The sequence below is a fragment of the Schistocerca cancellata genome, chromosome 10 (genome assembly GCF_023864275.1).
Source record: "Schistocerca cancellata isolate TAMUIC-IGC-003103 chromosome 10, iqSchCanc2.1, whole genome shotgun sequence".
In the NCBI taxonomy this organism is placed as follows: Eukaryota; Metazoa; Arthropoda; class Insecta; order Orthoptera; family Acrididae; genus Schistocerca; species Schistocerca cancellata.
Window position 1 is genome coordinate 140,167,362 of NC_064635.1, and position 14,452 is coordinate 140,181,813.

General features: G+C 50.0%; 1 protein-coding gene across 1 annotated transcript in view; it reads right to left on the reverse strand.

The window, feature by feature from the left end:
• Window positions 1-218: 218 nt before the first annotated feature.
• Window positions 219-14,452, reverse strand: part of LOC126106705 (ankyrin-1-like) — a 38,387-nt gene continuing 24,153 nt past the window's right edge. The window contains exon 3 of the mRNA XM_049913086.1: window positions 219-796. Coding sequence (XP_049769043.1) covers window positions 283-796 — 514 coding nt within the window. The 3' untranslated portion in view covers window positions 219-282. The remainder of the gene's footprint in view (window positions 797-14,452) is intronic.

Consider the following 14,452-nt stretch of genomic DNA (forward strand, 5'->3'; position numbering starts at 1 on the left):
CATGAACCATACTCCTATCAAGTACTTTTTAACAGCCAAATATTCTACAAAATTAGTGTGTACTAGTCATCAGTTTTTTCGATTTTTGGTGGGTTTGCATGACAGGAAGCTTACCCCTCGTTACTTACATTAGTTTACAGATCTAACTTTACCACTATTGTAGTAATGTCAATGCTGTGATTTTAAGTACTACATAAAGATGGATACACACAATGATGTCAAAATTATTTTTGTGTTTTATTTATTTTCAAAACGTGCAGCAGTGATGCAGTGAAGTCCCCTTCATTTTACTCGAGAGACGTTTGTCGGGCTGCACAGCAGCGCGTCTATCGCCTGCTGGTGGCCGTGCTGCTCGGCGATGTCTAGCGGCGTCAGTCCCCCGATAGTTAACGCCCCCCTGTCGGCCCCGGCCTCCAGTAGCGCAGTGACGGCCTCCACGTGATCCCTCCATGCTGCGCAGTGCAGCGGCGACCACCCGGTTGAGCTCCTACCGTTGGGGTCAGCCGACGCCGCCACCAGCAGCCGCACCACGGCCGCGTGGCCACCCCTCGCGGCCCAGTGCAGAGGCATGTCCTCATTGTTGCTGCACCTCGCGTCCAGAGGTGCCCCAGTCTTCAGGAGCCACCTCGCCGCCTCCAGGTGCCCCTTGTCCGCCGCCCAGTGCAAGGCAGTGTTCCTCTCCTCGTCCTTGGCCGCCACATTCGCTCCAGCCGCCAACAACGCCCACAGTTCCTCTACTGCACCACGCTTAGCCGCCTGGATCAGCCTCGTGTCCTTCTCCTCTTGAGATAGGCTCCTGCAGAACACGCAGAAATTCTCACATTTTTGTGCACGCGCGAGCGCGCCCACACACACACACACACACACACACACACACACACACACACACACACACACACACACACTTCCAATAAAGGAGACTATCATTGAAAGGAAACTGTAACCATTTCTAAAAACAAATGAATCTATGACAATCTGTGACAAATGAATCTATAATTCTCTCCCTCCTGTGACACGAAACAGCAGAAGGTACAGTGGGCTCAGCGTCTCAGAATCTTCATTCACTCTCCATTAAAAATTCTTAGACTCCATTTCTCAATAGCTTTATCCATCACATTGCATCACATTGATTCATGGCAATAAGTACCTTTGACCTCAGGACACTACTGTTAAGCAGTCATTTCCCTCCACTGAAAGAGATGCTTCATGCAGCACGACTGATCCTATGCAGCAGTCCATTATGACTAAGTCTAGAAATTAAGACGTAATTTTAAGCACTTGCTTAGCTATGGTTACAACACATGAACATCCTACTTACTTAGCACCCAAATGGTTATGATTGAACTTATGTAACATCCGTCAACATGGGCCATATAGAATAGATGGTCACTACTCAAGATTAGTATATTTGACCTGAAATGGTCTAGAATCAAGTAAAAAACTAATGCATGTGCCTGATCTTGACGACATTATGGTTATGAGTTGCAGAAAACACTAAAGTAGGGGATAATGTGGTGGCAATGGGGTCATAATAATGACGATGTTGGCTTTGTAATATCCTTCCCAATCCTCAGTTCTTTTAAGTGATTCAACTTCGTGCTTAAGCACAAAATTCTCCCAGACAGGCCATACCTTGTAACCACATAATGTCTTTCTCATATCATGACCAATGAATACTTCATAACTGTTAAGACAGTCGATCTAAGTACCTTCTGCTCAGGATAACATATACACCCTTTTCCTAAGCTATACCTTTTGTTTCACGTTACTAGTAAATTTAAGGTCAGGAGTTAAGTTCGCATCTTGTCCCAACAAGTAACTAGCACACAGTTTATGTGCAGGAGCGAGGTATTGTGTCCGCCTAGGCGGGCCTCATGACGCTACCGTCAGTTCCAGTACAGCACTCGTGGCTGTCACATCGCGGTCGCAAAGTGGGGCCGAGGCAGTTTCAGTTAAGTTTTTACAGTCTGACGATAATTTATGGATTTGTAGTTTTATCTTGATGTTCACTATGGGCAAACGGTAGTTACTTTTATTCTGAAAAAGGTTGGATTATCCCAACTGAAACCTAGGTAAATTCTAGGTAAACGGTGCAACTGAGGCTGATGGTCATTAAAATTAATATTTATACAGTTGCTGACAGGGCCGCGAAATGTTAAAAATATTTAAGTTCTTACTTCGGTGCCTACTTGTGGTTCCACCTTCACTCAACCACTTTCTACAGCTGCTGATGACTTTGGCACATTAACAACCTCGCCATTTCTTGCACGACCGTTCCTAGTCACATTACATTCTAACCTTCATCAAGGTTGGTTATGTCAGTGGATTTTCCCATTCGTGGCCCACATCGTCGCTAGAGCGATCCACCAATAAGTATAATGTGAAGTAGGTATAAATTGAATGAAAATACGCCAAAATGAAGGGAAATTGAGTGAGAATGAGAGAGCACTTCCATGTCTGCTTCGTGCAGGTAATTTCTTGTACACAGGAACGAGTGTACAACAGCAAGAAGAATTCGACATAGAAGTACTGGGAACCAGGGAAACAGCAAATTTCGCCAAAAGCGATAAGAAATCTGGAATAGCATGTTTAATGTGTATCACTACCAAATCCATAGTATTAAATTTATATACATCAGATCACAAACCCAGTATGAGTTATCAGCAATCACCTTACAGATCTTTATAAAGGGTCTGGACATATGATTACAATAAAATTCATGTCATCCTTAGCTAAAGAGCATGTATTACCAGCTGGGGGACTGCAGTATACAACTACAGAATAGATCGTGTGTTTGAAGCTGTGCAAAACTATTTAAGTGTTTTAAACTCCAACAAAGAGTATTTACAATGTGTTTCTTTGTACTCGCTATGAATCACAACCTGGCAGTGTCAGCTAACAAATACCTTACAGAAAAATTGCTGCATGGTTTTAACAACATTCTCCTGTATGTCCTGCAAAAGAGATCCATCAGCATCTAAATTGATATGAATCTGTGTTAAAGGATGATAGATTTGTAACGAGGTATGATTCGATGGTAGACTAGATTTGTTTCGGTAATTCTCTTTGGTTGCCTCAGTTGTTTGGTATAACCTGTGTTCGACTCTAATGTTCTGTGTGCGACTTACAGCAGCATCCACCTGCAACCATTAACAGCAGACCTCCCCAAACCACTGTCAACAGAGGACTTCCAGTGCATGCATGATGAATCATGTCGACCAAACCAATGGAAAATCTATTTTGGCTGCCTCCTCTAGACAAACTAAGAGGTATGCGAAATACTCCATTTCCCTGCCACATCTTGGATATAAACTGAGTCTTCTGTTTCGTAACTGCAGTGATTCTACGTCAGTGACAGGGGTTTGTGTGATACTGCAGTCCATGTGCATACTAACGAAAGGTACTATTGCCTCTATTAGGTTGTATTGTGCTTTATTAAAATCGTGTTATTAGCTACCTTCGGCCATGAGCCATTATCGAGCACATTTGCTGTGTCATGTTTTATGTATCATGCTCATCGCACAGCAAATGTGTTTGATAATGACTCATGGCCGAAATTAGCTAATAGCATGATTTTAAAAAACACAATACAGACTACAACAGATAATGTATTATTCTGTTAAACACTTAGAGGCTATGGATCCCTGCAGAAGCAAGATCTCCCTGTGTATGCATTTGCTTGACAGATGATGTGTGTGGAAGAGACTATTCTGTTCACAGAGTTAGTGGAGCATGGCATGTAATTTCACATGCCAAACACTGCTGCTACACATTCATAGAGAGGTAGAGAGAGGTAGAGAGAGAGAGGTAGAGAGAGGTAGAGAGAGAGAGGTAGAGAGAGGTAGAGAGAGAGAGGTAGAGAGAGGTAGAGAGAGAGAGGTAGAGAGAGGTAGAGAGAGAGAGGTAGAGAGAGAGAGGTAGAGAGAGGTAGAGAGAGAGAGGTAGAGAGAGGTAGAGAGAGAGAGGTAGAGAGAGGTAGAGAGAGAGAGGTAGAGAGAGGTAGAGAGAGAGAGGTAGAGAGAGGTAGAGAGAGAGAGGTAGAGAGAGGTAGAGAGAGAGAGGTAGAGAGAGGTAGAGAGAGAGAGGTAGAGAGAGAGAGGTAGAGAGAGGTAGAGAGAGAGAGGTAGAGAGAGGTAGAGAGAGAGAGGTAGAGAGAGGTAGAGAGAGAGAGGTAGAGAGAGGTAGAGAGAGAGAGGTAGAGAGAGGTAGAGAGAGAGAGGTAGAGAGAGAGAGGTAGAGAGAGGTAGAGAGAGAGAGGTAGAGAGAGAGAGGTAGAGAGAGGTAGAGAGAGGTAGAGAGAGGTAGAGAGAGGTAGAGAGAGGTAGAGAGAGGTAGAGAGAGGTAGAGAGAGGTAGAGAGAGGTAGAGAGAGGTAGAGAGAGGTAGAGAGAGGTAGAGAGAGAGAGGTAGAGAGAGAGAGGTAGAGAGAGAGAGGTAGAGAGAGAGAGGTAGAGAGAGAGAGGTAGAGAGAGAGAGAGGTGTAGAGAGAGAGATGGGGAGAGGTGTAGAGAGAGAGAGGGGGAAAGGTGTAGAGAGGGGGAAAGGTGTAGAGAGAGAGAGGGGCAGAGGTGTAGAGAGAGGGAGGGGGAGAGGTGTAGAGAGAGGGAGGGGGAGAGGTGTAGAGAGAGGGAGAGGGAGAGGTGTAGGGAGGGGGAGGGGGAGAGGTGTAGGGAGGGGGAGGGGGAGAGGTGTAGGGAGGGGGAGGGGGAGAGGTGTAGGGAGGGGGAGGGGGAGAGGTGTAGGGAGGGGGAGGGGGAGAGGTGTAGAGAGGGGGAGGGGGAGAGGTGTAGAGAGAGGGAGGGGGAGAGGTGTAGAGAGAGGGAGGGGGAGAGGTGTAGGGAGGGGGAGGGGGAGAGGTGTAGGGAGGGGGAGGGGGAGAGGTGTAGGGAGGGGGAGGGGGAGAGGTGTAGGGAGGGGGAGGGGGAGAGGTGTAGGGAGGGGGAGGGGGAGAGGTGTAGAGAGAGGGAGGGGGAGAGGTGTAGAGAGAGGGAGGGGGAGAGGTGTAGAGAGAGGGAGGGGGAGAGGTGTAGAGAGAGGGAGGGGGAGAGGTGTAGAGAGAGGGAGGGGGAGAGGTGTAGAGAGAGGGAGGGGGAGAGGTGTAGAGAGAGGGAGGGGGAGAGGTGTAGAGAGAGGGAGGGGGAGAGGTGTAGAGAGAGGGAGGGGGAGAGGTGTAGAGAGAGGGAGGGGGAGAGGTGTAGAGAGAGGGAGGGGGAGAGGTGTAGGGAGGGGGAGGGGGAGAGGTGTAGGGAGGGGGAGGGGGAGAGGTGTAGAGAGAGGGAGGGGGAGAGGTGTAGAGAGAGGGAGGGGGAGAGGTGTAGAGAGAGGGAGGGGGAGAGGTGTAGAGAGAGGGAGGGGGAGAGGTGTAGAGAGAGGGAGGGGGAGAGGTGTAGAGAGAGGGAGGGGGAGAGGTGTAGAGAGAGGGAGGGGGAGAGGTGTAGAGAGAGGGAGGGGGAGAGGTGTAGAGAGAGGGAGGGGGAGAGGTGTAGGGAGGGGGAGAGGTGTAGGGAGGGGGAGAGGTGTAGGGAGGGGGAGAGGTGTAGGGAGGGGGAGAGGTGTAGGGAGGGGGAGAGGTGTAGGGAGGGGGAGAGGTGTAGGGAGGGGGAGAGGTGTAGGGAGGGGGAGAGGTGTAGGGAGGGGGAGAGGTGTAGGGAGGGGGAGAGGTGTAGGGAGGGGGAGAGGTGTAGGGAGGGGGAGAGGTGTAGAGAGAGGGAGGGGGAGAGGTGTAGAGAGAGGGAGGGGGAGGGAGGGGGAGAGGTGTAGAGAGAGGGAGGGGGAGAGGTGTAGAGAGAGGGAGGGGGAGAGGTGTAGAGAGAGGGAGGGGGAGAGGTGTAGAGAGAGGGAGGGGGAGAGGTGTAGAGAGAGGGAGGGGGAGAGGTGTAGAGAGAGGGAGGGGGAGAGGTGTAGGGAGAGGGAGGGGGAGAGGTATAGGGAGGGGGAGGGGGAGAGGTATAGGGAGGGGGAGAGGTGTAGAGAGAGGGAGGGGGAGAGGTGTAGAGAGAGGGAGGGGGAGAGGTGTAGAGAGAGGGAGGGGGAGAGGTGTAGAGAGAGGGAGGGGGAGAGGTGTAGAGAGAGGGAGGGGGAGAGGTGTAGAGAGAGGGAGGGGGAGAGGTGTAGGGAGGGGGAGAGGTGTAGGGAGGGGGAGAGGTGTAGGGATGGGGAGAGGTGTAGGGAGGGGGAGAGGTGTAGGGAGGGGGAGAGGTGTAGGGAGGGGGAGAGGTGTAGGGAGGGGGAGAGGTGTAGGGAGGGGGAGAGGTGTAGGGAGGGGGAGAGGTGTAGGGAGGGGGAGAGGTGTAGGGAGGGGGAGAGGTGTAGGGAGGGGGAGAGGTGTAGGGAGGGGGAGAGGTGTAGGGAGGGGGAGAGGTGTAGGGAGGGGGAGAGGTGTAGGGAGGGGGAGAGGTGTAGGGAGGGGGAGAGGTGTAGGGAGGGGGAGAGGTGTAGGGAGGGGGAGAGGTGTAGGGAGGGGGAGAGGTGTAGGGAGGGGGAGAGGTGTAGGGAGGGGGAGAGGTGTAGGGAGGGGGAGAGGTGTAGGGAGGGGGAGAGGTGTAGGGAGGGGGAGAGGTGTAGGGAGGGGGAGAGGTGTAGGGAGGGGGAGAGGTGTAGGGAGGGGGAGAGGTGTAGGGAGGGGGAGAGGGAGAGGGAGTGGGAGTGGGATAGGGAGTGGGATAGGGAGAGGGAGGGGGAGAGGGAGGGGGAGAGGGAGGGGGAGGGGGAGAGGGAGTGGGAGTGACGGAGGGAGTGACGGAGGGAGGGACGGAGGGAGTGACGGAGGGAGTGACGGAGGGAGTGACGGAGGGAGTGACGGAGGGAGGGACGGAGGGAGGGACGGAGGGAGGGACGGAGGGAGGGACGGAGGGAGGGACGGAGGGAGGGACGGAGGGAGGGACGGAGGGAGGGACGGAGGGAGGGACGGAGGGAGGGAGGGACGGAGGGAGGGACGGAGGGAGGGAGGGACGGAGGGAGGGACGGAGAGGGAGCACATCTAGAGTTTCGCTTAGAATCCTTAGCCAACAGGCAAACAAAGGGGCAGCTCGCTTTGGAATAGAGCACAGGGTGCTGCTATGGATATGATTCGTTTGTTGAGGTGGTAATCATCAACGGTGTTTGTGAGCTCATTCAATTTCCGACCTTATCCTACCCCAATGCGAGAATACTCCACACAGGAGGAAATGTTCATCGTAATAAAATCTTACCCAGTTTATAATGTGATATGTTTAAGGAACGTTGTCTCTGCACCTCCTCTCTGCTGCTGGCTATCGCCCACGCTACGAAACAGTATTTGTGTCATGTGATGTTGGCAACGTAACAGTGTTCACAGTATGCCCACATGCATATAGCACTTGCAAAATACAGGTGGTATTCATTTAACAATGATACAGAAACTGAGAATGATGCTGCAGTGTCACTGGCTGAGTTCACAAGATCGAAGCAATGAGACGTTTTGTTGACGTGAGAAGTCTTCAAGAGCAGTGGTTTAGAACACGAGCAATTGGGTAAATGCGGTGAAACTATGGAAAAACTTGGTAAAATTGAGATACTGATGGAAAATAAGTAAAATCGAGGAAACATAAGACAAAAATGTGGATGAATGGGAATAGTTACATGTTCGTTTGTGTATATGAAAATCATTCTATTTCATTCCTCGCTGTGTTCTGGTGTCTCTGAGTAACGGAAGTGCACTGAGGGTTCCCAACAACACGATGCAAGTCAGTAGTGGTCTCCAACGTACACACCGTCCACTGAACCATGGATCTTCCAGTAATAGTGTAAGGACAGTGTGTGGATGGGAATATACACCCATAGCCGCTATTTTATCACATCAGTGTATGACGATGCAGCACTCGTGGTGGAATCTGGAGATCAACACATATATTTACGACTTCCCAAGAGTAGAATACATACAGTCTGTTCTCGATTCTCATTGACTGGAAGACCTATATGTAAATCATTTCGTGGAACTGGCAAAGTGGAGACATCTCGTGGGAATGGTACATCTGTGGATCTCAGGTGATGTTTTCGTATAAGTTAACTGAATACCTCTAAGATACTCTTTTTACAATATGTCTTAAGAAGTGACGACATTTTAATTGCAATTACGCCCTTTATTCTTCGACAAATGTGATAACGATGATGTGGTGGGAAGGTTTTGCTACTGGGAAGCTATGGTAGGTCGTGCGAAATTACACCTTGCTTTTGAGTGCGCATGTATGGAGACATACCACAATTTTTTGGACTCTGTACGCCTATAAATGATAATCACGCGATTTTCCGGGAATGTTGTGCCGTTGGAACGTAAAGTTACTGTGGTTAGTGCTCCGACATATCATCAGACGTGTGTGGGAAGTATTCAGACTACTATTCCAGCTGTAAGGGGAGGACAGATCTGACGTGGGAAATTGTGATTTCAACACTTTTTTTATGGCTTTAGGGCGCAAAACTGCTACAGTCATTAGCGCCCAGTCTGTGACTTAGGAAAAGGTAAAAAAATGAAACTGGAAACCAGCATAATTGGGAACAAAACTCAAAAAATTGGGGAAATTAAAAACAGAAGGAAAACTTAAAAAACACTATAGAAGGGGATTGTTTGTCCCTAAAAAGAGCTTCAAATGACTGACCTCACTGGCACTATTAAACCCAAGAACGCAATCGGCTGAACGCATGTCATTTGCTAAAATGGAAGATATATCAGGCGACAACTGTAGATGGGCGCGTAACAGTAAAAGGTGTCTCACCGTCCACAGCTGAGAGCAGTGGGGACAGAGTGGGGGAGGACCGCCACTTAAAAGATGTCGATGGCTAAAAAGACAGTGCCCTATCTGGAGTCTAGTTAAAATTATCTCCTCCAGACGACGAGTTCGGGAGGAAGAGGTCCAAGCACAGGGAAGAGCTTTCACGTCCTGCAATTTATTATGGGGAAGTATCAACCAATGTGCGTACCATAGAAGAACAACGCGACGACATAGAACACTCCGTAGATTGGCGAAGGGAATCGTACGAATAGCTGGCTGAAGAAGAGAGACTGCAGCCTTGGCCGCTATATCTGCCGCCTCATTTCCACAGAGACCAACATGTCCTGGGATCCAGAGGAACGCCACAGAGACGCCCCCCAAGTGGAGCAAGTGGAGGCAGTCCTGAATCCAGTGGACCAGAGGGTGAACAGGGTAGAGAGCTTTGAGACTGAAGAGAGAGCTGAGCGAATCTGAGCAGATAACATACTGTATCTGCTGATGTCGACGGATGTATTGGACAGCCTGGAGAACAGCGTAAAGCTCCGCAGTAAAATCCGAGCACTGGTCGGGAAGCCGAAATCGATTGGGGGTGTCGCCAACAATATAGGTACTCCCAACTCCAAACGATGTTTTGGAGCCATCAGTGTAAATAAATGTGGCATCCTTCATTTGTGCGAAAAGAGCAGCAAATGCCCGACGATAAACAAGAGAAGGGGTACCATCCTTGGGAAACTGACAAAGGTCACGGAGCAGGCAGGTCCGGGTCCCGAACCAAGGCGGTGCTGTACCCCAGGTTGTCAATAAAGTGTTAGGAAAGGGGAAGGAAAGAGAATGGAGCAGTTGACGGAAGCGGACTCCCGGTGGTAGTAGGGAGGAAGAGCGGCCTGCATACCCTAAATCCAAGGAGGCGTCGAAAAAAATGTAAGGAGCCGGATTTGCAGGCGTGGAAGACAGATGGGTAGCATAACGACTCAGAAGGACAGCTCGCCGATTGGACAGTGGAGGTTCAGCAGTCTCAGCATAAAGGCTTTCCACAGGGCTGGTATAAAAAGCTCAAGACACTAAACATAATCCATGGTTGTGGACAGAGTCGAGACGCCGAAGAACAGACGGCCGAGCAGAGGAGTAAACTATACTTCCATCGTCCAATTTCGAGCGCACTAAGGAGCGATAGAGGCGGAGAAGGACCACTCGGTCCGCTCCCCAGGAGGTGCCATTCAGGACACAGAGGGTGTTGAGGGATCGCAGACAGCGAGCCGAAAGATAGGAAACGTGGGAGGACCAGCACAGTTTTCTGTCAAACATAAGACCCGAGAATTTTGCGACGTCCGAAAACGGAAGGTTGACAGGGCCTAGATGTAAGGAAGGTGGAAGAAACTCTGTACGACGCCAAAAATTAACACAAACGGTCTTACTGGGAGAAAAGCGGAAGCCAGTTTCGGTGCTCCAAGAGTGGAGGCGATCGAGACAACCTTGAAGATGTCGTTCAAGAAGGCTGGTCCGTTGAGAGCTGTAGTAGATCGCAAAATCGTCCACAAAGAGGGAGCCCGAGACATCAGGAAGGAGACAATCCATAATTGGATTTATGGCAATGGCAATCAGTACAACACTTAGCACGGAGCCCTGGGATACCCCGTTTTCTTGGGAGAAAGTACGGGAGAGAGTAGTGTTCACCCGCACTTTAAATGTGCGCTCTGCCATAAATTCACGAAGAAAAAGGGGCAGCCGTCCTCGAAAGCCCCAAGAGAACAGTGTGCGGAGGATGCCTGTCCTCCAACAGGTATCGTATGCTCTCTTCAGATCAAAAAATATTGCCACTGTTTGGCGTTTCCGGAGAAAATTGTTCATGATATAAGTGGAGAGAGCAACAAGATGGTCAACTGCAGAACGATGCTTCCGGAATCCGCATTGGGCTGGTGTTAAAAGACTGCGGGATTCCAGCCACCAAGCTAAACGGTAATTCACCATACGCTCCAAAACCTTACAGACACTACTCGTGAGAGAAATGGGGCGATAGCTAGAGGGGAGATGTTTGTCCTTTCCAGGTTTCGGAACAGGAACGACAATAGCTTCCCGCCACCGTTTGGGAAAGGTACTGTCGGTCCAAATTCGATTATAAAGGCGAAGGAGGTAACGCAGACTAGGGGTTGATAAATGCAGCAACATTTGGACATGGATACCATCCGGTCCCGGGGCGCAGGAGTGAGAAGATGAGAGGGCATGTTGGAGTTCCCGCATGGAGAAAACAGTATTGTAGCTTTCGTGATTTTGAGAGGAGAAAGCAAGAGGTCGCACTTCCGCTGCACGTTTCTTCAGGAGAAAAGCTGGCGGGTAATTTGAAGAGTTCGAAAACTCAGCAAAGTGTTGACCCAAGGAGTTAGAAATTTCGACGGGGTTCACTAATTTATCATGCGCGACAGTGAGCCCAAAGACTGGGGAGAAACTAGGTGCGCCAGATAACCTGACTCCAAACTTCTGAGGAGGGACTGAAGGTGTTAAATGAGCTAGTAAATAAGTCCCAGCTTGCCTTCTTGTTACCGCAGATGACGCGAGGGCATCGCGCACGGAACTGCTTATAGCGGATACAGTTGGCCACAGTAGGATGGTGCCGGAGCACGTGAAGAGCACGTCGCCACTCACGTATTGCGTCTCGGCATGCCTCGTTCCACCAAGGAACTGGGGGACGCCGGGGCAATTCGGAGGTGAGAGGTATAGAACGTTCCGCAGCTGTAAGAATAACTTCTGTAATATGAGTGACCTCATCGTCGACGCTACGAAAGTGACGGTCATCGAGTGTCGCTAGAGACGAAAAGTGTGTCCAATCGGCTTGGGCAAACTTCTAGCGTCTCGGGCGCATATATGGCAGTTGTGGCTGCAATCTAAGGACACATGGGAAGTGGTTCGAAGCGCCGAGCTAGCGGAACAGTACCGACCGAAAGGTCCACATGAGAGAAATTTGTCATGGAGGCCGACAAAAATGTGGGGTCCCCAGTGTTGAGGCAAACAAGATCCGCTTGGTGGAAGATGTCTATCAATAGTGAGCCGCGCGGACAAGGACGCGGAGATCCCCAAAGCGGATGGTGGGCATTGAAGTCCCCAACCAGCAAATAGGGAGGTGGAAGCTGACCAAGAAGACGAAGGAGATCAGCTCTTGCCATTGGTGTGGACGATGGCATGTATACAGTACAAAGAGAAAAGGTGTATCCAGAAAGGGAAAGGTGGACAGTGACAGCTTGGAAGGAACTGTTTAAGGAGATTGGGTCATAATGGACAGCGTCATGGAGAAGAATCCTGAGTCCTCCATGTGTTGGAGTGCCTTCAACAGAGGGGAGATCAAATCAGACGGACTGAAAATGGGGAAAACATAGCAATCGTGGGGACACAGCTTTGTTTCCTGAAGACAGAAGATGACTGGCGAGTAGAATCGTAAGAGGATCGACAATTCATCCCGATTGGCTCAAATGCCACGGATATTCCAATGGACATTGGGTGGACAGAAAAGGGAAGAGAGTGACCAAGGTTGCCATCAACTCAACGACTGCTCAGACCTTGCGACCGACCGCGTGGAACAGCTATCAGCTGAAGGCAGTGCGCCTCGGTGACACACAAGACTGCCGAGGGAGGTTACCACCAGGTGGTGCTGTAGAGGAGGCACGCTGTGGTGGAGGAGGAGAGGAACTGGGTTTATTATTAGCCTTCTTGGAAACTGGACGTTGAGATGAAGGAGGAACCAATGGTTGTAAAGGTGGGATACGTAAAGAATCTTCATGAGTAGGCTCTTGTTTCGAACTCCGGGTGCCAGATTTTGGGGCTCGAGATTTAGCAGAACCCAATGAAGGGTGAGCCGTAGAGTGAGCAGGCCAGAGTGGGGACGTTGAACGGGCGATCTTCGCGCTGGCCGATCTGACTACCAAGGCACTAAAGGTGAGATCATAAATCTGTGTGGTTGCCTCCTTCGTTGGCCAAGGAGAGGCAAGGACGGTGCTGTATTTACCTGTGTGAGGGACAGTGGGCTTTCGACTGGCGAATAACTTTCGAGCAAAACTTTCCATCACTCTGATTTCCTGAATGAGCCGTTTGTCTTTAAAAATGGGGCAATCTCGAGAGGAAGCAGCGTGGTCACCCGTACAGTTTATGCAATGAGGGGATGGAGGTGGACAAGCTCCCTCATGGGCATCCTTGCCACATGTAACACATTTGGCCGGATTGGAACACGACTGGCTGGTATGATTGAACCGCTGACACCGACAGCAACATGTAGGGTTTGGGATGTAAGGGCAATCGGAAATAATCTCATAGCCCGCTTTTATGTTCGATGGACGTTGAACTTTGTCAAATGTCAAGAAGACAGTTCGGGTTGGAACGATGTTTTTGTCAACCCTTTTCATGACGCGATGAACAGCCGTTACGCCCTGGTCAGGCAGGTAGTTTTGAATTTCCTCGTCGGACAATTCGTCGAGGGAGCGTGTATAAACGACCCCATGTGATGAATTTAGGGTGCGGTGTGCTTCCACCTGGACAGGGAAGGTGTGTAGCAGTGAAGCACGCAGCAATTTTTGTGCATGGAGGGCACTGACTGTTTCTAACAACAAGGTGCCATTTCGTAATCGGGAACAAGACTTTACAGGACCTGCAATTGCGTCGAGACCTTTCTGAAAAATGAAAGGGTTGACCATGGAGAAGTTGTGACCTTCGTCAGACCAAGAAACAACAAGGAACTGTGGCAACGATGGAAGAACTGTCTGTGGCTGAGGCTCATTGAACTTACGCTTGTGAGAAGACATATTAGATGATGAGGAAACCATTGCAGAAGTATCCCCCATGATTACCAGTGTCTCCGATGGCGTGCTCGTTCCTTGTAGGGGCCATCTCTGAGGACACTCCCGCCTTAGGTGATTGTTCACACCTTAGGTCACACCTCCCGAGGAATGGACGGTGGGACCAATCGGCACTTTCAGAAGGTATCAGCTCCGGTAATCACCCCTCCCTGGGCATGGCCGTTACCAGGGGGTACGTACGTGTCCAACCTGTCTACCCGGGGCGGGGCATTGCGCGTTACTCCGTCACCGGCTATGCATGGGAATGCGTGGGTCAGCCTTCAGACACGCACTGGGAGGAAAAAAGAGAAAGGGAGGAACAAAGGAAAGGAAAGGAAAGAAAAGAGTTCTCAAACGCCGCAGTGGAGAAAAGGACATGGGAAGGACATGGGAAGGCCAGAGGAAGGGCAAAGACTTGCCAGAAGAGAAGGCATAGAAGAGAAGGCATAGAAGAGAAGGCATAGAAGAGAAGGCATAGAAGAGAAGGCATAGAAGAGAAGGCATAGAAGAGAAGGCATAGAAGAGAAGGCATAGAAGAGAAGGCATAGAAGAGAAGGCATAGAAGAGAAGGCATAGAAGAGAAGGCATAGAAGAGAAGGCATAGAAGAGAAGGCATAGAAGAGAAGGCATAGAAGAGAAGGCATAGAAGAGAAGGCATAGAAGAGAAGGCATAGAAGAGAAGGCATAGAAGAGAAGGCATAGAAGAGAAGGCATAGAAGAGAAGGCATAGAAGAGAAGGCATAGAAGAGAAGGCATAGAAGAGAAGGCATAGAAGAGAAGGCATAGAAGAGAAGGCATAGAAGAGAAGGCATAGAAGAGAAGGCATAGAAGAGAAGGCATAGAAGAGAAGGCATAGAAGAGAAGGCATAGAAGAGAAGGCATAGAAGAGAAGGCATAGAAGAGAAGGCAT